General features: G+C 36.0%; 2 protein-coding genes and 1 long non-coding RNA gene across 16 annotated transcripts in view; 1 reads left to right on the top strand and 2 right to left on the bottom strand.

Moving 5' to 3' along the window:
• Positions 1-1,890, bottom strand: part of PHKA2 (phosphorylase kinase regulatory subunit alpha 2) — a 106,098-nt gene extending 104,208 nt beyond the window's left edge. For 7 of the 12 annotated variants that reach the window (XR_003375342.2, XR_015744532.1, XR_015744533.1 and 4 more), the window contains exon 1: positions 1,468-1,868. The gene's annotated coding sequence lies outside the window, so the exon portion shown is untranslated. Of the gene's footprint in view, positions 1-1,467 lie in introns of all 12 variants that reach the window. The other 5 variants (XM_087938254.1, XM_087938257.1, XM_026714293.2 and 2 more) reach the window with 4 other exon arrangements.
• A 3,663-nt stretch (positions 1,891-5,553) lies between these two features.
• The window catches only part of ADGRG2 (adhesion G protein-coupled receptor G2), a 57,658-nt gene continuing 37,255 nt past the window's right edge, over positions 5,554-25,956 (bottom strand). For all 3 annotated transcript variants that reach the window (XM_087938228.1, XM_026714264.2, XM_087938229.1), the window contains 18 exons: positions 25,358-25,397; positions 24,858-24,892; positions 24,635-24,732; positions 23,494-23,560; positions 22,076-22,527; positions 21,122-21,311; positions 20,648-20,804; positions 19,258-19,401; positions 19,027-19,149; positions 17,892-17,937; positions 17,689-17,792; positions 13,832-13,956; positions 12,789-13,057; positions 11,703-11,802; positions 10,410-10,693; positions 8,554-8,655; positions 7,366-7,518; positions 5,554-6,216 (listed from right to left, as the gene is read on the bottom strand). In XM_087938228.1, the coding sequence (XP_087794354.1) occupies positions 6,035-6,216; positions 7,366-7,518; positions 8,554-8,655; positions 10,410-10,693; positions 11,703-11,802; positions 12,789-13,057; positions 13,832-13,956; positions 17,689-17,792; positions 17,892-17,937; positions 19,027-19,149; positions 19,258-19,401; positions 20,648-20,804; positions 21,122-21,311; positions 22,076-22,527; positions 23,494-23,560; positions 24,635-24,732; positions 24,858-24,892; positions 25,358-25,397 (2,671 nt within the window). In that variant the 3' untranslated portion in view covers positions 5,554-6,034. The remainder of the gene's footprint in view (positions 6,217-7,365; positions 7,519-8,553; positions 8,656-10,409; positions 10,694-11,702; positions 11,803-12,788; positions 13,058-13,831; positions 13,957-17,688; positions 17,793-17,891; positions 17,938-19,026; positions 19,150-19,257; positions 19,402-20,647; positions 20,805-21,121; positions 21,312-22,075; positions 22,528-23,493; positions 23,561-24,634; positions 24,733-24,857; positions 24,893-25,357; positions 25,398-25,956) is intronic.
• Positions 9,229-25,583, top strand: LOC148125103 (uncharacterized). Its single transcript, XR_015744530.1, has 3 exons — positions 9,229-9,268; positions 23,303-23,381; positions 25,553-25,583. It is a non-coding gene; the product is annotated as an uncharacterized LOC148125103 (long non-coding RNA).

Raw genomic sequence — 25,956 nt, 5'->3', positions numbered from 1 at the left:
CAATCAATTGTACCTGGATTGTTTTGATAACGATCTGTTATGTTGTGGCATCTTGGCCACTGGCCCCTCCAGCAGCCAAATCAGAGGAGAAGGAGAAAGCATGGGAGTCAGGATCAGCATCAGGGCAACCTGGGAGCTCTGAGGGGGAAGAGGGAATGGAGCTGGCAGAGAAGAGACAGAGCCTGGGCCATCCATCAGCCTTCAGATGGAGAGTCAACAGCCCCCAGGTCCGGAGGTTGATGAAGAAGAGGAGGAACAGCTGGGTCAAGTGCCTGATGCACAGCTGTGCAGAAGGCAGAGGAGAGCAGTGGAAAGCCATGGGCCAATCCTGGGGAAGGAAGAGCCACCACTACTAGCGAGGCCCCACCCTAGCTCTGGGGATAAAAGACAGGGGGCAGAGATGAATAGGTGTGACAGACAACTATTCATCTTCCGGCTGGATGGACTTGTTAGCCTGCGAGAGAAACTTTTTGTTGGGGCTGCCAGCATTCCTAATGAAGGAATCTTTTGAGTTCGGGTCAGAGGGTTTGTCATGTTTGAGGAGCTGGACCAGAACATGTTAGCTTCGGACCTTCTCAGCATTGGTGACCTGGACATGGAACTGACTCCGGCTCCAGAGGCATTCCAGAGTTTGCCTCCCAAACCACCCACACATTCCAGTGCCTTCCTTTCTCCTTCCCATTATTGTTCTGTGCTTGCAAGCAAGCTGTGTAGCGAGTCACAGTCAGTCTCCAAAGAGTAGAGGTGATATACAGATTTCATGTTTTCTGGAGCATGCCTTATAAGTGAGAATGGGAACTTTATGTTTATTACATCAAGCAAAATAGTATTAATTGAAGAAAAACCCCCACTAAATTTCTATTTGGAAGAATTTTAGATAAGGAGCCATATAATTTTCTGAATGTTTTCACTTTTTTAACTTTAGCACGAGTAATTTACAATGTGGTATGTAAATCTTGCAAGGAATACCATGATAGTTATATAATAAAATGAAAATAAAAGATAAATCACAGGATCCAGGTTTGAAGACTTGATGTATGCCTTTTCTATCTTGCATAGTCCTTCTGACTGAGTCTTGGTTGAGAATTTATGGGAAACGTAATCTAGCATGTCAGAAAGAGACCAAATCATCGTAAAATCATGAGCATTACAATTTGTATAGAATTTGATTCAGAAAGCAAAAATGACTAAAGCCTTTGTGACTTAATATTAAAACATATTACTTCATTATACATTATAGACTCTATAATGGCTCTACGATGTCCTCCAATACCGAAGTAAAAGTGATTCCAAAGCATTATGGCACATAGTTGCATAGAAACACAAATATAGGCAGCAGGACAAGGAGGGGTCCCAAGGTCATTTAGTTTGGCTCTCAGTAGATACTATTTATTAGATACTTCATCGCAAATTAACCCCTCTTCCTCATAGGTCCCAATGCGACATAGGCAGAGATGCCGACCTTACCTGCCAAAGACTGACACGGGTTCTCATTTTCCAGCTAGCGGCAATCGGCTTCTCCAAGCAATTCTGTCGGACGGAAATATTCTTCGTGTCCCGCCCTTCCCCACTTCAAAAGTAAAACCAACCCACCAGATTCTTGTCCAATGGTACAGTCGATGTTGTCCTCCAAGAATGCAATGACTAGTTTGCAAGGTTGCAGCAAGGGAGCCTTTGTAGCCGATCGCAGAATTTCGGTGGGGGGAGGGGAGGAAAGAAGGCTACTCCCCGCGGGAGCCCGCGATCCTAAACACGCTAGGCTAGGCTAATTACGTGCACGCGACACGGAGGCCTGAAAAAGGTTCCTTCCTCATTATTAGACTTAAAAGGACCCGCAGAAGCTCGAACCTGTTTCTTAAAAGGCTCGCGCTTTTAGCCGCGTCCTGAAAGATCAATAGAGAGCCTTAAAGCTTAAGATATTGACATCGTTCTTCAGATGCAGGCTAGCGGCGGAAGATATTTTAATCGGTTAGGTACAGGCTCAGGGTAGGGGGAGAGGGCCCTTCATTTTATTTTTACTGTCATGTTAGAGGTTTCTTTATGGGGCTGTCGGGATTTGAATGGCTGCAGACCGTCTTTATGTTGCGTCAGCAGAATCCCCAGGAGCTAGTTGGTGGTTCTGAAGGTCAAAGTTGTCTGTTTTGCAGGTCGTGATTCGTTCGCGTAGAGTTACAAGCTTTAAAGAGGGTTTAGAATTACTGCATTGCTAAGGATAGCTATGTTACCACTTGTAAAACAGGCGTGAATAATCCTAAAAGCATTTGGACAGACTTCAGACTGAATGTCCTTGACTAGCCGCTTCTTTAAATGCATATTTATTTAAAAATTTGTCAGCCATATTTTAACATTCTGCTGTTTGGTATTTTAGACAACAGAATCTGCAGTGACTTGAGAGATTAAAGATTGAAGTCCTTGAAAGCCAAATCATGGAATGAATTTTGAATAAGTATCATTTTTTATGGATGAAAATATTTTGAACATAGCGATACATCAATGTCATTGTGATATGTTCACCAAAACACATGGTATCTTACCGTAGCAGATATTTTATAATGCTTAAATATCTCTCATTTCATGCACACTGAAAAGTAGTTCAAAAGAAAAATTGTGTTTACTTTGTTTATAGGAAACAATTAAAATTAACATGGTGCAATTTATTTAGTATGATCACAAAATAGTTTATTGTGTGTGTATGTGTATGGGTTAAGAAATAGCTCAAAATTAAGTCAGTGTAAGAATGTTGGAAGAAATATCAATCTGGTTCAGTTCCAAGCTAGAAGACACTGGAAATATGGAGGCTGATTGGAAAAATGGTTTATTGATGAAGCAGAAGCACATGGATGGTTCTGATGCAACTGACCACATGAAATTCAGAGTGAGGGGTTTTTATACCTTCTCTTGGGTTTTGAACTTGAGTTCCTGTTCCTAAGCAAAAACATGTATTCTATTGGCTGTTGTCAGACTCCCATGGGGCCTTGTGGGGTCATGTTTGTCTGAGATAAGTTTGGTTGAAGCTTGGCTGATGCAATGTCCTTAGGAGATTGTGCAATGCAGTAAACTCTGCTGTTAGTGGGTTAATCCTATTGTGTTGTGGAGGGTCATGTCTTAATCCCAACCCTGGAGCTGGAGGTCTTTTGTTTTGTAGATACGCTGGCCCAATCTTTCTCAATGCGCACAAAATATCTGTTGGAGGCTATTAAAGACTTGAGGACTGATTTCTGTCTCCAAGAGCATGTTTTTCTATTTCTCCTTTAGGAAAATATAATATTCTGCCTTTTTAATATTTCCTAAAATATTTCATTCTTCTTGGAGTGGGTGGCTTCCCACAAAAATAGAAAAGTAAATTCAAATATTAGGCATGGATTAACTGCAGGATGCAGTTAAGACCATCTCAGTATTAGTTGCTAAGATGGAAAATAGTACTTGATTTTCTATACTTAAAAATATTGATCCAATTTTTAAAGAGACTTTTCTCCTTCAGTCAGATATGCATTTCTTAAGATGAAAACAGGAAAAAAAAATGTTTATATTAATAAAGCTGGACACATTTCAAATGGTGGTGTTTCCTAGTATCTTGAGATGCATCCTTGGAGAGTAGAGAACTTTCTGAGATTTTGAGTAGTCCTAATAAGAATATTGCCTAGCTGTGGATTTCTTAGATTTTTCCCCAATGTCCTGGAAAATACCATATTAGTTGAACAAATATTTTTTATATTCTTAAAACTGGAATATTTATATTGAATCAATGTCTCACTTAGAGTTGCCTTTGTCCAGTCCAAAGAGATGAAGGGTGGGTAGGTGGTATGGATATAAGGCATTCCTTTAGCCATAGCTTAGGAACAGACAATTTTCCTCTGAAAATCATATAGGATTTTTTTTCCCTATTTTTTTTGCCACCCCCACCTCCCAAATGCTATGGAAAATATTCATGGAGTTATCTAAAGGAACTAGATTTCCTGGTGAAGCTTTTTTTAACTTTTCCAATTAGTTATCCAATCAAATATAACATGTAGCAGCTGCCTTAGAGCCTGCACTCTAACTGACAAACTAACTGACAAAGAAACACATAGATTTGAAACCAGAGATCTTTTTATTGGGAATCTTACCTGATACATATAATAAAGACTTGAAATACCTGATTGTAAATGTATTAACAGCGGCTAGGATTGTATTTGCTAAAAACTGGAAAAATGAGAAAATACCATTGCAGGAAGAAATTATTAAGAAAATATTGGAATGTGCTGAAATGAGTAGATTGATATTTGAAATTAGAGAACAAGAGGATAAACAATTCTATAAAATTTGGGACCTTTTCTATCAATGGTTGGATGATAAAATACAATAATAGAATATTTAGAATTTTAGATAATATATAAAGAGATTTTTTTTCTTTTTTCTTTGATATCACATCTATAAAATGTCTTCAGGATGGATTTGGTATGATTATATGATTTGTTATAAAATAAATTAAATAAATTATAGTTATCTCGCAAAGTATGAATGAATAAAATCATAGTCAAATGATTGTTTAATAGTGATACTAGGGTATATAATTTCTGATTGATAATATGAGTTATTATGTAATGTAACTGTAATTGAGACTACGAAATGAATGCACAAAAACTGGTAACCAACCGACACACTGTTTGTATATTTATGAAAGAAAGCTGGATGTTTTTATGTTTTGTTTGTTTTGTTTGTCTTTAAAAACTAATAAAATTGTTTTCAAAAAAGAAAAATAGATATTTCATAGGTTTTTTTTCCAAATATTTATATCTTTTACCTTTGTATCTTTTACAATAGATTTTAAATCTGCATGCAAGGAGTAATCTTTTAGGTAGTTTTTAAACAAGGATTCAGGGAGAAATTTACCAACAGAGGTCAAGGCTGACTTCATGTGAAAATACTATCAATTTTTCAAACTATGTTGTCTTTACTCCTCTTTCCAGTTAAAAAGTATCTCTGGCAGACTGGTTGAAAACCCAGCTGTGCTACTCATAAATCGTGAATTATGTTTGCTGAAGGGTCTGTTTAAATACCATGGATCTGTTTCCACAACCATCTCTTTGGAAACTATAAATCCCAGTTCTTCTCAGATGATCAACTTCTCCTCCAGTTTCCTCCTTTTAGAAAATGTCATGATATACTGTAGCTATTACCAGAAGTATTTGTGTCAACCTTCAACCCAGACTGGTTTCATTTTAATAATGTGACAGTATTCTGTACAGAAATACTTCGTATATTTTTCCTTTATCTTCTTAAAAACCATAATTCTGCTCCCCACCTCTGTCCCAGCTGCCCCCCGAGATCAAGCTATTCATAAGGAAGTTGTAATACTGACAAGCAATAAAGCAAGCAGTTTCCATTGTTGCATAACTCATATTTACAGTTAGATGGTTTATTTAACTTTATCATTTTAAAGTTATTTACAGATATAGATACAAATGGTTTGTATACCAGAATAATAAAGCACTTCATGTTTGTTCAATAATTACAGCAAAACTTCAACAGTACACATTTATTTTTATACAAAGGAATATGACCAATTAATTAGAAATAAATATACATTTATTAGGTAACCAAAAGACAGATAGTTTTCTCTATATAAAAATATGTCTGTGACCACATCCTGATAAAAGGAAGTTATAATACCATGTACATTATTCAGAAAATCAGTATTTGCATCTTTTTCAGACTTTAGCTTATTTGTATCTATTTTAACATAGCATTATTGCATGATAGTTTGAGTTATTTGTAACTCTGTCAAGTATGTAAAAAAACTTTTAAAACTCAATTTTGGGGTGGGGAAGAAGCAAATATGGAGTGGTTCATGTTTTGCAGCCACAAAGCTACTTTTAACATATGTTGTTAATATCTATCAATAGCATTAAAAAGGGGAAATATTGTAGAGCTTTGACCCCAAAGTTGAAGTTTTGCCCTTGTACATTAATGACTTTCTTTTGCTCACATTATGTGTAACAGTTAAAATAAACCTGTATATTACTTGGTAAAATAATGGAAAATATTTTAAAAGTCATAATGGTTCCATAAATTGCAGGCTCTTTTTTTTGGAAGTTCTTCTCAGTGAAATGCAAGACTTTTTATGGGATATATCATTGTTTTCATGAAATACATGCTTTTTAACTGATTCAGGAAGCTGCACATCACTATTCTGTACATGGAAAGAAACACCATTTTTCCCCTGAGAGATATTTTCTGAAATGTAAAATTTAAAAAAATATTATGATGTAGCATTGATAAATCACTGGCCCTCGGTACTGTTTTCCTGTGATGTGATATACAACCAGTCAACTCCCAGAGAGGCCTTTCCAGGTTCTGTTTCTATAGGCTCACAATGTTGTGGAATAGATGTCATGTGGAAATTCTCAGCAATGTAAATTGGCCCCTAAATATGTCTCCAGAGATGCTATAATCATTGACATATTTCCTCTGGAAATCAAGACTTAATTGATAAGTGGGAATGAGCCTGTTTCAGTTGATAGTTGACACTGAGAACTATGACTCTGTCCCAAATAAATATAACATCTTAAGTACTAGTTAGAATGCTAATCTCACTTTCAGTATTTTTATTTATTTTTATTTATTAATTTTTTGTTCTTGACTCACAATGACTCTGAACAGTTAACCCCATGGAAAGTCCTGTATCTACTGTTTACTAAAACTAAATAGCCCGTGAAAAAAGACCATGCTTTTTCCCTGTAATATAAATGATTAATTAGGTCTGAACAGTATTTCAGAGTCAAACATGGCAAAGGCACTCCAGAGGACATGAAAGCATACATGTAGAACTTTTCTGCAACACCTTAAAGTAGGGATCTTCAAGCTTGACAGCTTTAAGACTTGTGGACTTCTATTCCTCATCCAGTCATGTTAGCTCAGGAATTCTGGGAGTTGAAGTCCACAAGTCTTAAACTTGCCAAGTTTGAAGACCCTTGCCTTAAAGTAACTGCCTCTTTCCACTGCATATTCCAAGGAAACGTGCATTTGGATTAAGGGGTTGGAGGCAGGTGTTACAAACAGTCTTGCTGCTTTCAAATTCAAATTCAAAATACTGTCTTACCTTATTAACCATGCTAAATATGGTAACAGTACATAGTGGTGGCCAAGATACCATAATGTGTTTTGGTGAAGATATCACAATGATATAGTTGTTTTATATTTTTTAAAATTATCCATAAAATTTAATACACTTACAAAAATGCATTCTACAAAATAGAAACGGTTTGGCCTTACAAGGACTTTAATCTGGTCCTATCACATAACAATTGACTTTTCTTTAATCTACCTTATTTTGTACTACATTAAACATATTGTTGCTTATAAAGAATACTTTAACATACATACCATTGCCATTTGAGTGCACAGAATAATCACTGCTCATTAGCATCGATGTAGAATTAGTAGAGTTACTGTTAGATTGTAAAGAATGTGAAGAATTGGATACACCTTGATTAATATTCTGCTTCCTTAAGCCATTAGTAGCAGTTCTGCTCCAGTCTATAATAAAAAAGATTACAGAACAATGTGTTATATATTAAAGTCATAGTAATTTATTGAAAATTGTATCTAATTTAAAGATTCCTAGTAGGGTCCACAGGATTATCTTACTTTTGACAGAATGACAAAAGCAGGGTTATCCTATCATGGCACAAACTCCCCTTTTGTGTGTGGCATATATATGTTATACAGAAAAGGGGCGGCATCTTTAATCAGTCCTGACCTTCTTGCTCCCTTTCCAGCATAAGCATCCCAGCAAGCCAAAACTGCATCATAATGATAATATGCATGTAGTAATGTTACGGCACAAACTCCACCCCATGCAATGCAAGTATTTATGCTTTTTTTGTATCATGACACAATTCATCACTTATCCTGTTTACTATCTTACTCCATCTTGCCCACAATCCAAATCAAAGTGTAAACAAGCTACTTGGCTGATCTATTTTTCCTCCCATAATTTGTAATAAGAAAATAAAATGGCTCTGGAAGAGAGCAGAGAGACCCAACTAGTTTTCTACCCTCATTTCTGCCTTGCTGCTACAGCATTTTGACCTGAGGAGAGAAATGTTGGGTTTTTCTGTAATTCTCCATGCCATCATAAAGCTGAGGAAAAAAATGTATAAGGGTTTCTAAAATCATGAAAACTAAAAACTGCATCATTTTCTTCAACAGCAAACAATACATTATGGAACAAATTAATCTGACTTCAATTGACACTTTTATTTGAGAAAAATATAAAGTGAGTAGGAGAATCAATAAAAAAACATTCATACAATGCTCCTCACCTCTTGCCTTCCACTACCCCCATTTCTGGCCCTGGCTTCCAGCTATACTGGCTGAAATCAATTTGGGAAAGGGTTTTTTTTTTTAGGGGGTAGTCTCTGAATTAGAACCAGATGGGGTCATGGAAAGACATAGAGGGCTGAAGTTTCAACAAAAATAAAACAGTTTTATATTCAAGTAACAGAACTTCGAATCATTATGCCTATAAACTGCATAACTAAATACAAACAATAGCTTTTTAATATTTACCTGAATTCTCAGCCAGCCGGTATTTGCCACAACACAAATACCTTCTCCACTGTTTGCGAACATTCTCCTTTGCAATACAGTAAAAAACAAAAATGAAAAACCCTGCAAAATAATGTTCAAAGGAAGTTATGACATTTTATTTTAAGTAAATAGATACAATTACAACCCCATTTTTTTCAGAATTTATTTTACCTTTTAAAAATCTTCTATGTGAGGGCAATTTTGCACAACACAGCCACCAGAAAAACTGATACCTACCATGTATGCAATGTTGCAAACGTCTTGTGGTACCAGTTTACATGCCTATACGTGAATGCCAAAAAATCAAAATCCAGGTAAAATTCATATCCTCTGTAGTTCATAGAACAGAAGGAATGCACATAGTCTTCATTTAATGACTGGCTCTAGCAACTGTTCATAGTTACAACCAGAGATGGGATTCTACCAGTTCGCACCTATTCACTAGAACCAGTTGTTAACATTCTAAACAGTCTGGAGAACTGGTTGTTAGAAGAAATTACTGGCCTAATCCTGTAAGGGAGGCGGGAAACATTCTGGGATTGCTTACAGAAACTGCCTCTCCGTTAACCCTTATTACATTCTTGGCAGGACTAGACTTCCTGTCTCAGGAACATCTCTGGAGTTATTTTCCTCTCCTTTGCTGGTACTTTGCTTGTGTGGAGTGACATTCAAAGTTACAATGGCTCTGAAAAAAGTGAGTTATGACCATTTTTCACACCCACCCCTGATTACAACGGTGATGAACAAGTAACTTTGTGACCTGTTTCATATACTAGGGACTTTGCTGTAAAGCAAAGGAAAGCTGAATTAGCATCATAAACTCAACTGGTTTCATATAGTGATTGCTTTACTTAAAAACTGAGTTCTAGTCACAGTTCTGGTCACTAATTGAGGACTTTGTGTATGATTTTGGCTGTTACTAGAGAAAATGGAAATTGTCTTTCAATTCCTTTTATAAACATTTCATAAGGTCAGTGTTTCTTAAAACTTTTTCATTTTTAAAATTATAGAGGACCCCAAAAGAGCTTTAATTTGTGCAGCTTATATTTACTAATATTTAACATATTAAAAGTTAAAATTGATGCATTTGCTGTTGTTACCACTTCTCACAATTGTTTGATGGAATTTTAATTATATATTATTTTTCAACATAGGCTGGCAAATAGCTTTGATTTTTCAGATCCCTGAGAGGGTATTGAGAGCCTCCAGGGTTTCCAAGACTACCCTTTTAAGAAACATTGCCTTAGGTGCTTCAGATTCTCTTTGACATTTTAAACCTGAGAGGAGTTTCATTCATCTGCTAATTATAAATATACATATTTCATAATCGGGGTGGGGGTGGGGTGTCTGCAGAAGGAAGTGTCAAAAAAGTAAAAGTGGCAGCAGGGTCTGCACAATCAACATCTCAGCCCTTTTATACAAGTTTTGACTTCAGGCATATGTACAAAGGGATGGGGTTTTGATTTTGTGCTGGTGATTACCACACTGACTTTTTCAACTCTTCCTCAGAGATAGCCATTTTCATATTTATGAACAGCTTTGACAGTGTTTGCAATATAACAAAATAACATAGCTTTACTGTCACAGATTCTTGCTTTTTAACAATGCCTTAGTTATAACATCAATACTACTAAGCAGTGCTTGGTTTATGTAATTTATGTGTTTTCAAGGGGATTTATTTAAATATAACAATAATGCCATTTAAAACTTATACAGAATAGATTGGGTCAATTATTTTATATGATGATAAAGCAAAATAGTGAAATAGGATGAAATAATTCATTTTTGTACAGTTAAAAAAGGTCAGTCTATTGTGAGGTACTTAAGTCACCTACCTTGCAAAGTATTAAAAATCGCAAAGAGATACATAAAAATAAGATTTACAGGACCCCATGCAAAAAAGGCAAATCCCCAAGTAATTCCCAATAAGAATGTAAGGCCAGCAACACTCCTGAGATCTTGTATGCTAGTTTTCCTCTGGGCACCAAGCTGCTTCTTCTTTTTGATTCTACAAAGCTGAATCAGTACTACTATGAACATACTGATGTTCAGCAAGAATACTGTACAGAAGTATCCCACAACTGTGATGTAAAATACAATGTCATTCTTAATCCAGCAGCTAAAATACAAAAAATAAGGTATACATCAATTACATATACATATTACATACATATAACCAAGAGGCCAAAATTTAGATCCAGCAAGTCAGCTAACTAGACCCATTAACTGAAATTAACTGAAATTAATAAGTAAACAATATGCATTCCTTAAAGATATAATATCTAGCTTAATCAGACTGTTACCTGATTTAATGTTCAATTTGATCCATTATTGTAACTTATTAATCATGTCTACAATAAACCCTTTTTTAATATCCAAGGTAAGCCTTGTTTAAATTTTATCTTTTTATTTTTATACACATATGTGATAGAGGAGTTATTACTATATTGTGTTTTTTGTTTATTGTTGATAATACCATAGAGGGAACTCTGTGACTGTTGGTTTTGTCCTTGGATTGGTAACTTAGCAAGAAGCCACTGTTGCTGTTGGATAGCTGATCATTTTTCTCCAGATCATTTGGAGTACAGCTCAAACAATAAAACCCTCATTTTACAATTTGTGATACTGGAGCTTTGGTAGTCTTGAGGAGGAGCCAATTTTCCATTGATGGAAAGTTTCATCTGTCTCTGCTTCCCTGATATTTTCTCTTCCCAGGATCACAATGTCCCCACGGGGCCCTTCTAAGTAGTTTTGTAGCTAATGGCATGTGCTATTTTTTTCACGTCTTCACTGCAAAAAATAAATACAGTGAAAGTCAAGGAAGGGACAGGCAGGGGTGCTGAGGTCAAGTTTGTTCCTCCATTATTGCTCATTGGAAGATTGCTTGTTGTCTCTGTTCATTCTTTTTGCAACAGCTGTAGCAACAACAATAATATGGTGTTCCCAGACCAAGTCTGAAAGTTTCGGAAATATTTCTAGAATGACTATGGAGAGTCGCTACATAGCAGCAAGCTTGCTGGGGAATTCTGCCAGTTGAAAGCAATACATTTCTGTACAGAAATTTAAAAGATAAGAAAAGAAACAGATTTCTTTTAGATGTTTTAGATTATTGCCTAAGTTTTACTTACAATTCATCAGATGAACCATTGGGAAATTTTCCATATGATCCAAGCCCATAGTTATATGGAGATACTGCTAATACAATGGTTACTACTATAGCTGGTAATCCTGAAAGATCAAACAACACCTTGAGAAATATTTAGCTGTAATAAATTTGAACCAACAAACAAGAATAAACTATTGGATTTTCAAGAAACAGAGAAGATTTTTCCCAGTGCGTTTCAAAAGTTCAGAGCATTTCATTTCACTGTCTCAATCTATCCTATAAATCTTTATAGGTAGGATGATGTTTTGACATCTACAACAAGAGATAATTGTAGCTGATACTTATATGGGTCTTATTCCAAAAGTGCACACTAGCTAGTAATATACAAATATCCCTCCATTTGAATAATATTTAGGAACTAATTAAAAATTTCCTTTGAGTATTAAAAAGAACTTCTTTTTAAGACATCTACATTGCTATCTATTAAGAGTAGTTTATTTGCTGGACCTTTACATGACTATTACCTAGGATAGAGAACCCTTCCAATAGCTTGGTTTGACCTACAAATCTCTCCTGTATAGAAGTAACACTCTTAAATGTAACAAACACAAATTGCAGCAGGCAAAATTTGAAAACTCAAAAATGTGATGGGAAGCTAATATGAATGTTCACTTATTTTACCTAAAATAAATGGTATAAATTTAGCCTTTTCAAAGTAGGAAGCATAAGAAATACCATGAATATTTATATAAGGTATTTAATGCGTAACAATGCTAGTATTATAAGCTGTTAAATGTTATTATGATATATATGTATTTTCTTCACTTTGCATTGGGTGATAAAATAAACTGGGAGGTAAAGTGACTTGTGAAGGTTAATAATGTGTCTCAAAACCAAAAGTGTTCATGAATCTGTTAAAATCAACAGTATACATACAATATAGCGATGCATAAAACAGACCCAATAAAATCCATGAGGCTGAAGCTAGTCTTCATGAAACTTAACTGCCCAAAACTTCTCTATACTGATAGTCCTTGCCCGCTGGAATAAATAAAAGTACACAGTAGACTTTACAAATATAAATTCTGAAAAAAACATATATACTTACCCCAGCCAATAATGCAGAACTTTAGAATATATTTTCTAACGTATGTATTGAATACTTTCACAAGGGCAAGATACATGTGAAAGGCTTCAAGGCCCATCCAGGTGAAAGAAACCAAAAGAAAATAATGAAGAAAGGCAGCAACAGAAATGCACAGATTCTGGATCTCATACAGAGCAATCCAGGAATCTAGCAGGAAAATGAGGTTTAGAAGAAGCAGCGCAATGCAGAGCTGGATAAGAATTTTAGACGGGTAGTCTCTTCGGATTTTCCTATAAACCCAAATAAATTAGATATGTAAGCTCAGAGCTTTTTTTGATACATTTAATAACATATAATATGATGCAGGCAATGTTTATATTTGTTTTAATCTCTGAAACAAAAATCATAACTTTTTCAAACACTGTTGTAAGACCATAGTAGCATGAGAATTGTTGCAATTTCTTCTGGAAATTACAACTTTCTACATTAGGTTTTTTTTTAAACTTGCATGACAAACTGTAAATATGTTTTTCTAATAATGCTGAGTTACTAACTTATAAAACTGTAATTGCTTAAGCACCAAAATTATTACTTGAAAACTGCAGAAACAAAATATAATATTTTGCTAGTTAAATGTAAATAGAAACCAAAGAATTAAAAAAAAACAAGGAACAGGGTTTTCTCCAGGTGAAAAGGTATCTGGTGAGGAAAACCTTGACAATAAACCATGTGAAATCTATGAAAGAAAATCTGTGCAAGGCACTCATTTGAATCACTAACTCTAGAACAAAAAATCCTAGGATATATTTTTTTTATTATGAAATGAATTGAGAAAATCAGTTTGTCTTATTTGATATACAATTTCTCCATTTTTACACTTGATTTTCTAGCTAAATAAAATGGTTATAATCTAAACTTCTTTTACTTTTCAGCTATTATGTATAAAAAAAAATTTCTCAGGCTAATCAAAGATGCCTTATAATATCATAAACATGTCATTCTGTTTTCATTATTCAAGCTACAACAAATTGCTACCATATGATTTAGCACAGCCAAGTACTTACTCAAATGCAATGTAGGTAACAAGAGTCACAGAAAGAAAAATAGCTGAAAGTCCACAACCGATGTAGGTGATGAAAGTTAGAATTAGCACTTGAACTGGAGATATAGTGGGGTTTCTTGATAAATCCTAAAAAGAAACAAAAATATTGTTAACTTTTTTTAAATCTAATTTTTAAAATTTTAGCACAGTTTGCCAATATGCACTACATGTATACATTAAGTATATCCATTAATAATTAAGTATATCCATTAATTATTGGGTTGCTTCGAGTTTCAAATGTGAGATATAAATTATATAAACACACACACAAATAATATAATGATAATAAGATAATTTTATTGTCATTTTTTTTAACTGTGAGCACACTGGCCCACATTATAAATGAAATTCTGTTGCCTGCTCTCAAGAGAGAGTATATATCTTCCCAAACACCTACATAATACATATACACATGCTATATACAGGTGAAACTCGAAAAATTAGAATATCATGCAAAAGTTCATTTATTTCAGTAATGCAACTTACAAAGTGAAACTAATATATGAGATAGACTCATTACATGGAAAGCAAGATAGTTCAAGCTGTGATTTGTCATAATTGTGATGATTATGGCTTACAGCTCATGAAAACCCCAAATCCACAATCTCAGAAAATTAGAATATTACATGCAATCAATAAAACAAGGTTTGTACATAGAACAATATCGGACCTCTGAAAAGTATAAGCATGTATAAGTACTTGGTTTGGGCCCCTTTTGCAGCAATGACTGCCTCAATGCGGCGTGGCATGGAAGCTATCAGCCTGTGGCACTGCTGAGGTGTTATGGAAGACCAGGATGCTTCAATAGCAGCCTTCAGCTCTTCTGCATTGTTTGGTCTCATGTCTCTCATCTTTCGCTTGGCAAAGCCCCATAGACTCTCTATGGGGTTCAGGTCAGGCAAGTTTGCCCGCCAATCAAGCACAGTAATCCCACGGTCATTGAACCAGGTTTTGGTGCTTTTGGCACTGTGGGAAGGTGCCAAGTCCTGCTGGAAAATGAAGTCAGCATCACCATAAAGCTCATCTGCGGAAGGAAGCATGAAGTGCTCCAAAATCTCCTGGTAGATGGCTGCATTGACCCTGGACTTAACGAAGCACAGTGGACCAACACCAGCAGATAACATGGCTCCCCAAATCAACACAGACTGTGGAAACTTTATACTGGACTTCAAGCATCTTGCAGTGTGTGCCTCTCCATTCTTCCTCCAGACTCTGGGTCCTTGGTTTCAAAGTGAGATGCAAAAGTTGCTCTCATCAGAAAAGAGGACTTTGGACCACTGAGCAACAGACCAGGTCTGTTTTTCTTTAGCCCAGATAAGACGCTTCTGATGTTGTTTGTTGTTCAGGAGTGGCTTGACAAGAGGAATACGACATTTGAAGCCCATGTCCAGGATCCATCTGTGTGTGGTGGCTCTTGATGCACTGACTCCAGCCTCAGTCCATTCCTTGTGAAGGTCCCCAACACGTTTGAATGGCCTTTTCCTGACAATCCTCTCCAGGCTGCAGTCATCCCTGCTCCTTGTGCACCTTTTTCTCCCACACTTCTCCCTTCCATATAACTTTCTATTAATGTGCTTTGATACAGCACTTTGGGAACATCCAACTTCTTTTGTAATTACCTTTTGAGGCTTTCCCTTCTTATGGAGGGTGTCAATGATGGTTTTCTGCACAACTGTCAGGTCAGCAGTCTTTCCCATGATTGTGATTCCTACTGAACCTGACTGAGAGACCATTTAAAGGCTCAGGAACCCTTTGCAGGTGTTATGGCTTAATTGGCTGATCAGAGTGGGACACTTTGAGCCTAGCATATTGAACCTTTTCACAATATTCTAATCTTCTGAGACTGTGGATTTGGGGTTTTCATGAGCTGTAAGCCATAATCATCTCAATTATGACACATCACGGCTTGAACTATCTTGCTTTGCATGTAATGAGTCTATCTCATATATTAGGTTCACCTTTTAAGTTGCATTATTGAAATAAATGAACTTTTGCACGATATTCTAACTTTGCGAGTTTCACCTGTACATACATACATACATACATACATACATACATACACATACACATACACATATATATGTTTTCTGAGGTTTTTGCGGGAATTTGTATGTGGATCTTTGGTTATTTGGGTTTTCTCCCGCGTAAAATTGGAAGTATCTAGGCAACGTTTCGACGAAGTCTCATTCATCATCTTCAGACTTGTGTCTTCAGCTTTGTGCTTCTCGGAGTAATGTGAGCTTGCAGCTGCTTCTTCCTTTTAACTGCTAGTGGGGGTGTGACTTGATTGGGTGGGGGCTTGGCTGTGTTCTGATTGGGTGAGATTCTGTTCTCACTGGTTGGGGGTTTGGCTGTGTTCTGATTGGTTGGGGTTTTGGCTGTGTTCTGATTGGCTGGGGGTGTGTTCTGTTCAGGTGGGGGCTATGTTGTGCTCAGGTTAGTATTAGTTGCTGAGGGATTTGAGCTGGTGAGCTGTGATCCTGTTTGGCTTCGCATTCGTGGTCATGCCACATCTTCATGGTGGGTGTCAGTTCGCTTCATGTATGGGTCGGAGGGGTTTGAAGCAGGTAGTAATGCAGCTGCGGTATGGCTTCTGGTCCGTGGTCGTGTCTCATCTTCTGTGTGGGTGTTAGTCTGCTTTCTATGTGGAAGTGTAGTAGTAGCATCTTGTGTGGCCCTCGTGGGTGTGGGTCTGGTGTCATTCTTCATGTTAGGTACTCATTTGTTAATGAGGGCGGATTTCCAAATGGCTGGGTGTTTTTCTATCTCTATGGCTTCTCTGATTATGCTGTTGTTGAAGTGTTCGGTTTTGGCGATAGTTCCGGTATTTTTAAAGTCAATCTCATGTCCTGTGGCTTTGAGGTGTTGGACCAGGGAAGAAGTCGGTTCTTCCTTTTTGATTGAGTTCTTGTGTTCTTCAATGCGTGCACTTATTCTTCTGTTAGTTTGTCCGATGTATGTGGTGGGGCAGGCGGTGCAAGGGATTTTGTATACTCCTTGGTTTTCTAATTCGATTTTGTCTTTAGGGTTTCTTAGGATGGTGGATATTTTTCTGTTTGTGCAGAATGCTGTTTTAATGTTGTGTTTTTTGGAGGATCTTGCTGGTTTTGTCTGTAGTGCCTTTCATATATGGGAGGAGGGCTTTGCCGTTCTCTTGTTCTCTCTCTTGGATTTTGGTTGGGATTTCTTTTTGGATTAGGTGGGTAATCTTTCTTTGGAATCTATTGGCTGTTAGTATGTTAGTGAGGGTGTGTAGTTCGGTTTTTAGGTGTTGTTCGTCGGCTAAGCATTTTGTTCTGGAGATGAGTGTCTCGGCTACGGAATTGATCTGTGCTGGGTGGTGGTGTGAGAGTGCGTGTAGATAGCATTTTGTATGTGTTTTCTTCTGGTAGATGGTAATTAGTCCCAACAAACCCAAGAAATCCTAATTGCTTGCTGTATACTAGAAAACAAACCACTCTGAAACCTCTCCTATTTATTTCCCAGCCAGAGAGGGCCTGGCTATCATCTGTGTCTGCCTCTCCCTGAGAGCCAGCTTACTGCTTTCCTTTGCTCTCCTCTCTTTTCCTCACTGCACATATGCACATCTGGGATGAGGCCCATCTGTTCCTCCCCCTCACTCAACTCAGGCCCTGAAGACAGTTGTCTCTCCACTTGGGGAGGACAGAAGGCCCCGGCTCTGTCTGTGTCTCTGATGCTGTTTCCTTATCAGAGCCTTACAAAAACTCTGAAGCTGGCCCAGGCTCTCCCTTCACCTCCTCCTCATCTGACTCTGCAGCTATCTCTGCTGGCAGCTGACAGGGCCACAACAAACATTACCAGTAATATGCCAAAACTTGTCAGGTGATTGCAGTTACAGACGGTTTCATTCATTGTTCTTTCTTTTACCACACAACCTTCAGAATTCCAACTGCCTTGGTCACCTGCCAAATATTAAAATTCTTCTATTATCAAATTGTAAGCAATATAGTTTTTAACTAGCTTAGGTAACATAAATGAAGTCACATGAATGTGAAACATACCATTTTTACTGAAATCCCAGAAGGCACATCTTAATGTCAAGTTCTCCTGATTGGAAGAGAAAAATAAATTTAGCTACATACCACATGAGTCATATATTAAAAAGAAGCAGCACTTGTTTGCTTAGATGTAGGTACATCTATCACTTCAGACTATTCTGTAGGGCTATAAGGAATTTTTAAAACACCACAGAAATTCCCTACAGAGTTTGCTCAGGTGAATTATCTGAATCAGAACCCTCATTTATTCCTGTTTTTACAAATAGAAAATACCAAGAATAAATCATGAGGACCTGAATGTGTAGGGGTGATCTGGACATTTGTCAAAATATGCAAAACATCAAGAACCTTATACAAGGAGGCTTATGAAATCTCTATTTAGTAATGCAAAAAAAAATAGTGTAACTGGACTTTTTTTATTAGTATAAATATGGATATGCAACCTCAGTTCAAAAGGATCTGCCTATATTATGTAATATTATATTTTCCCTGTATCAGAGGTGGGATTCTACCAGTTCGCACCTATTCTCTAGAACCGGATGTTAACATTCTAAGCAGTTTGGAGAACCAGTTGTTAGAAGAAATTACTGGCCTAATCCTGTAAGGAAGGCAGAAAGGAAACATTCTGGTGTTGCTTACAGAAACTGCCTCTCCGTTAACCCTTATTACATTCTTGGCAGGACTAGACTTCCTGTCTCAGGAACATCTCTGGGGTTATTTTCCACTCCTTTGCTGGTATTTTGCTTGTGTGGAGTGACCATTCAAAGTTACAATGGCTCTGAAAAAAGTGACTTATGACCATTTTTCACATTTACAACTGTTGCAGCTTCCCCACAGTCATGAGAGGCCAGGTGAGGAGATGCGTGTCTCGATGTGAGTGATATTGAGTTGGCCACACCCAGCCAATAACATGACCAAGCCACACCCACCAACTTAGTCACGCCCACATAACCAGTTGTTAAAAAAATTGAATCCCACCCCTGGCCTGTATTATAATAAAAACGTATGGTAATTAGGAGGTAAATTGTACACAATATTACAGCTATATTAATAAAAATATCTAAGTATTCAGATAGTTAAAATGATTAATTTCTGAAATGAAGCATAAGTAAATAAAATATAGTGTGCAAATTGGTACCTGATTAGGCCTGATATTTTGTAGCGTGACAGTCACATTTGTCTTTAAGTTGTTGACTGAAAGGTTAGCAATACTTGATGATATAACATAGCTGAACAAAGACAAATTTTTCAGTGTAGAATCCTGTGAAATGCAACCAAGTATATTCTTATTAAGTATAATAATGTTACTTGGTAGAAACAATAGATTATATTTAAAAATTTCAAGCATGCTTTGAAACTATAAAAGTACCTGGAATAGAGTTGTTTTTTTAAAAAAATTAAATGTAATTCTAGAAGCTATTTGCTTATCTTGAGGTGACAATTCTGCCATTATTGATGATGGAAGTGTAATGGATCCAATAATCTTTGATGGCACTTCAATTCCAAGGGTAACCTTTAAAAAAAAGACATTGTTTCCAAAAAATAGATAATGAATCTATATGCTTTGTACTATGTATAATAGATCAACATTAATGCAATAGCATCCATTCTTGAGGCCTGAAAAGCAGGTACATAATTGTACTTATTTTTTCCCATCTTTATTATCGTTTATAAAAAACTCAAGGTGGGGAACATACATAATATTCTTTCTTCCTCATATTACCCCATTACAAGCCTGGAGTTGGGGGGACTGCTAAGAGAAAGTTAGAGAAAATCACTTTTCATGGGCTGGACTAGAACTCATGGTCTCATGGTTTCTGGCCTGATGTCTTAACTACTAGACTGAATTGGCTCATAAAAATTTGTTTCCTCTTGCAAAGTGATTAACTATGCTTCTCTCTCCACTTCCTTCCTAGCAGCAATTAAAACATATCATAGATTTTTCAGATTTAGAAGTTTACATATTATACTTATTGCTACTTTTCACAGAAAACAAAAAGTGCACCATTACATTAGTAACCATTCAAAGTTACAATTAACCTCCAAAAAAAGTACCTATGACCCAGATTTGAAATTTCAATTACCATGCCCAGGTAGTTATGTGACTGCATTTTTAGCACTCAGCAAGTGGCCTGAATTTACAATGCTCTGCAATGTCTCACAATCACAGGACCGTGATTTGCAATGTTTTTTTGCTGGAAACTGGTATTTGCTTTATGGCATAAATTTTGCTTAATGACCTTTGCATTTATTTGATGACTATGGCATTTGCTTAATTACTGCAAATAAGATTGTAGTCAGGCATGGTCATGACCTACTTGACGACCAGCATGAGTTATAATTGTAATTCTGGGCTCAATAATAGTCATAAGTTGACGGCTACCTGTATTACATTCTTTGAAAAGAAAAACCCAGCTGGGGCTAGTTAAATAGATACACAGGATGTATTCACAATAAAGTACACCAATACACCTGTCTGCATCAAGTCATACAATGTGCAGATCCTATACTTTTAATTTTTAATTATTTAAAAATCAACTTAATTTGATGTGGTTTGTTTTTGAGGAGACTTGCATAAAATACATGCCTAATTAAAAATGAGCAAAAATGTAAACCAGAGTTCTAGTTAGCCGCTCTTCTGATACCTCTTTAGCTTTGGGGACTTTGGATTTACTAACAAATTCTATACTCAATCTTGTATTTTAAAGAGTTTTACTTAAAGCCCAAAGGACATTTTAAAAAATGAAAAAAATGCTTACCTCAAGATCTGAGGAATTTTGAACAGCAAAAGAAACCTTGCTAAAAGAGCTACTGTTGACTTTCAGGACAGCCAGAGCCATAGTAGGAGTGGTAAGATTAATGGATGTTGTTGAGAATTTCAATTTTAATCCAATCACATCCACTATTTTTATTATTCTATTGAGATAGTAATATAGATAATTACTTGTGTGATTTTTGTTATCAATTTTTAAAAATACAATAATTTCATGAAAACTTTTCTCAGTTGAATTACATTAAAGTACAAACATGTTGATAAAGAAAATTTCTTGAGAGAAATATAGTTTTTTATCTATACCATCTCAAGAGGATGATGTGAAATATATTTGGAAAACAAGTATGAAAAATTACATTTCAAAGACTTTAAAAAGAATCATAGGATATCTGTAAACACAATTCATTTCAAGAAAAAATATTTTATACAGAAATATGTTTCTTACATTACAAACACATACCTTTTAGACATTGGATATATTTGTGATTGGGGCATGCTTAGAAGGAAGCTAACTCTTTCCAGCATCGACTGTCCAAGAGATGGTGCTATTGTTTCTGCAGTTAAGTAGCTTTCAAGCTCTGAAACAATGCTGCTGACATTGGAGGCATCAGTACTATTGGTAATGCTTGAATTATTATGAGAGATTTGTTCTGCAAAATTTAAACAAAACTGAAAATCAGGAAAATGAAATACTTCATATTTGGTTTTTTTTGTTTCCTTAATGTGAATAAACTTGCATGGACAAAATACCATTAAGAAGCTTCAAAGCTTTACAGAAGTTTTGTTTATTTATGCAGTCCTTTGAATGCATTTTAATTCACAGTAGAATCTGATGCACCTTTATCTTTTGTGGCATAAGTGCATTGGAGGTCAAAACCAGCTCACTGAATAAATCACCAATGGATGGAGGACAGAAACAGGGGACAAAAGATAACATCCATTTTGATTTGGAAGCTTCCTCAAGCAGAAATGAGGACAGTTCAGTGAAGTACTTTTCCTGCTGAAATCAGCGATTAATGCTTTCTCTAAAGTGAGCATAGAGCTAATGACCGCACACTTGGGCAATGTTGCCCCATTTCTTTTCTATTTCTTTTATTTTTTATTTATTTTATTTATAAAATAAATAAATTAATTAATTAAAAATTTTAAAAACCTGGAAGAACTCTTTGACCTTACACAAGGAGGGCATCTCCAGCATTCATTAAAACGTGACATGAGCCTTAAAAAAATGTACCACTATCTAAAGTTTTTCAGGAAGCCTGAAAAAAATTTGGTCTGTTTTTGAACTGTGGTTGTGTGAAATCAAAAACACTTGCATTTCTGAAGCATGCACAACCCTCGTACTTCCACATATTCATCAAACTACATGCATATATCAGGGTCACAACAGAAGATCCATCTAAATCAATGTTACCTGTGTTTTTTTTACTTGGTCCTCCAATATCATTAGTGTAGATCATAGAAGAAGACATGGACATGATGGCTGAAGAAATAGATGTTGTATGCTGAGCATTAGATATTGTAGATGCTGTGGGATGTACCTCTGGAAAAGTACTAATAGGATGGGTAGAATGGTTTGTAAAATCTGAATTAATTGTTTCAACCAAGGTTGAAGGAACAAATATATTGGTTGACTTTGTAGGAAATCCAGAAGAAAGCTCAGTGAAAGGATTATGAGTAGCATTTATAGTAGAAATATTTATTGTTGCAGGCTCAGTGAAAGGAGGTGGCAAAACAGTTGTTGATTCAGAGGACAATTCAGAGGGAAAGTCTTCAGGCTGCATTGTAAAAGAGAAAGGACCTACAGATGTAACTGGAGAGTCAGGAGTACTATGACCACTACAGCCAACTGGTTCATGAATAGCACTATAAGAAAAACAGAATATCATCATCGATTTAGTTGCAGCTTATACTTTTAAAGGGATGAAGAAAAATCCAAATCTATCTGCCCCATCTCTTCAAAGAATAATGAATTTGATTAATATATTTGTTGTCTGCTTTTATTATTTTAACTATTTTTCATGAATATTGCACAGTGTTATGGAGTTGGGCAGCCTTCTAAAATTAATAATACTTTTATCATTAAAATAATTTACAAGCCTATTTTGCATATTTAATCATCAGTTCTTACGTCAAGCAGTTTGTTCAGAAAATATATACTAAATGTTTTAACTGTTCTATTGCCTCAAGTGTCATGTACAGGAAACAACAAGACTAGAACATTTCCTTGCTGTGCAATCAATACTCAGATAAGCAGGGATTAACACCAGATAAACAATCTGGCAATAAACAATAACTTAATAAAAGAACTACCAATTCAGACAAGTAAGCAGTAGCCAACAGCCTAATCAAGGAAAAAACACTTCCATTAACAATGACAGAGCAAGCTGCTTTATATAAACAGAGAGTAAACCCCACTCCTTTCTAGCACTGAATATGTCACCTAGTCTGGTAATGAAATGTCTGTTTGCAAATAACAAAGCTCAAAGAAGCAACAAGCTCTTTACTATTCAATCATAAGCTACATGTATTCTATTGGTATTAAAACTGGCAAAATATTCTATCATACTAATTCCTCTCATATGCATTTTTAAAATTGTTAAATCTGCAATCAACTATTAAATGCTTAATTTTATCTTAGAATAGCAGTTACATTGGACTGTCTGTTGGACAAGAAATTATCTCACCTTTGTCCCATCATCAGTTTGTAAGACTTTATGGTATGTTCCTTTTTCTATTTCCCCCCCTCTCAATGCTGAGAATTATGGTGCATCAAATAAGGAGCATGACAAGTAAACTTCAAACTTTCTAAATGAAGCAGGTTACACTTACCACTGAAAACGATGCAACTCTTGGGCATTTGGACAAGAAAACGGCTGCATTAAACAGCAGCATGATTCTGTAAACAACAAAGGATTATATGCACTTATATATTAGTATTAATTATTATATTGTTGTAAAGACTATGAAATCCTTTGATGGACTGTTTGTCCTATAAAGTGTTAGTCTTACATAGGTTCATTATGCAATCACTATTTCATGAAACTTCACATTGATATTCCTCACTTAAACTTAGATAGCTGTAATATCTAATAACTATTGATAAGATTAGCTTTCACTTTACATTAGCTTGTGATACCTGCAGTATGCAATTAACATCGTTATTTACTGTGTCTACTATAACATCATAATAAATAGTACATCAGTACTCATAATAAAGTTACTCTTCACAGATGAATCAAATGTTGTTGCCATCATGTAGCAATCCAATCCACATGTTTAATGGACAGGTTTGCAAGAGGAAACTCTCAGCAGTTAATGGGCTGTCTTCCATTTCACTCAAGGCTCTAATACCTTGTGTGCACTGTAGTACACACGAAGACCTTTATCCTGCTATCATCTGTACTGAACCTGCTGGAGTCTTCAGAATATGACATTATTCAAATGGTGTCAATGGACAATGGAGTTATCTCTGTTTCCAGGGGAGTTCAAAGAGGGAACATTTCAGTTGGTGTCATGTCTGAATAAAACAAATTTCTCACTAAAGAGTACGCCTGTGCAAATCATTCAACAAACAAAGCACCCCTTTGGATTCACTCTTTGCAAGCATGAAATATTACAGTCATTTGAAGGCTTGGCCCAGCTGCTCCAAAACTCCTTCAAACAGCTAAGTATCTTTGCCCACAAATGCTGTGCTTTGCTGAACTATTTACACAGAACTACTAAACAGCACCACAAATATCTGTGCAATGCATCATGCAAGGAAACAATAGTTTTTATATTTTAAAATGAAATTCATAACTAAAAGAACTCAAAAATTATGTGATAGAATATGCAATCTTGAAATAAAAATCCTGTGTTGGGAGACTTCTGGTAGCTTTTTTCATCATCTTAGTTTCAAAGAGGGACAGATAAAACAAGCACATTGTTACCAAGTAGCTCTACAGCAAAATTCTATTCATAATTTTCTTACCAATTAGATTCAGTTCTGCTTTTTCTTCTAACTCTGATATTATGTTGCTTATATTAATTCCTTTCTCCAGTTCTATTATAAAAATACAGTTGACTACACTGCAAAGAAAAGGAAAAAAGCTTAGGATTTTTTAAAAACTACTAGTATACTGCTTCTGATTAAAAGTTCCAATATTCTTAATACAAATAATGCAATAATATTTGAAAAATGTAATAATACAAACCTCTGGTTTATTTCATTACACTGCATGAGAGATGACTATAAGAGAACAAAATACAATGAAAATAAATTATTTGGCCCCACTGAGACAGGCATTCTGTCTCAACTTACAATCGTTCATTTAGTGAACATTCAAAGGTACAACATCACTGAAAGAGTGACGTATGAGTGTTTTTCACACTTACAACCATTGCAGCATCTCTGTGGTCACATGATCAAATACTCATACGTGACTCATATTTATGATGGTTGCAGTGTTCCAGAATCATGTGATCACCTTTTGTGCCAGTGGGGAAGCCAGATTCACTTAACAACCATGTTACTAACTTAACTGTAGGGATTCACTTAACTGTGGCAAGGAAGGTCATAAAATAGGGCAACATTCACTTAACAACTGACTAACTTGGCAACAGAAATTTTGGGGTCAAGTTGAGGAGTAGCTGTAATGAAAACAATATTTACATCTGTCCATATAACTAAAGTATTATGTTATAGATTACTTACCTGACTTAGCTGTTGAAGTGTTTTATTGAAATCTGAAATACTAAAAGACATTTTTAGTTGCTTAATTAAAAGTTACAGGTTTCATTTTCATTAGGAAGCAGGTGGCAGCCAATTAAGTTCCACCAATTTCTCTGAACATGCAGTTGTCAAACTTCGAAGTGTATTTAAACTGCTTTCATTTTCACTGCCTTGCAGCTTGTCAACAGACCAGGGGGAAGGGAGGAAGAGATTGGAATAGGCATTCCAAAAGATAACAAGAAGCGGTCTCAAGAGAACAAACACATTTCAACCTGAGTTCACCAGAACTTTTCACAACACCACCTGGATGGACTCCCCATTGGATAATGTGACCTACACTAATAGGAGGAGGGAGGATTCTATACTTTAATTATACCGAATTGCCTGGGAATTCCTCAGAGCTGGTTTCACTTTCATGCTGTGCCGAAACGATCTACTCAATAAAGCTTTGCATTGAGAGATTGGATCGTCTCATCAGTGCTTGCTGGGTTGGGTTGTCAGTTGGAATATCTTGAAAACAGTCTTTCCACCCCCACATCTCATCCAATCCTAGGAATATCCCCATTCTCCACAGCCAGGAA

This window comes from Pseudonaja textilis, chromosome 8 (genome assembly GCF_049901715.1).
Source record: "Pseudonaja textilis isolate UNSWEBS1 chromosome 8, rPseTex1.2, whole genome shotgun sequence".
Taxonomy (NCBI): domain Eukaryota; kingdom Metazoa; phylum Chordata; class Lepidosauria; order Squamata; family Elapidae; genus Pseudonaja; species Pseudonaja textilis.
The sequence above is the reverse complement of the archived record's forward strand: the minus strand, read 5'-3'. Positions and strand labels throughout refer to the sequence as shown.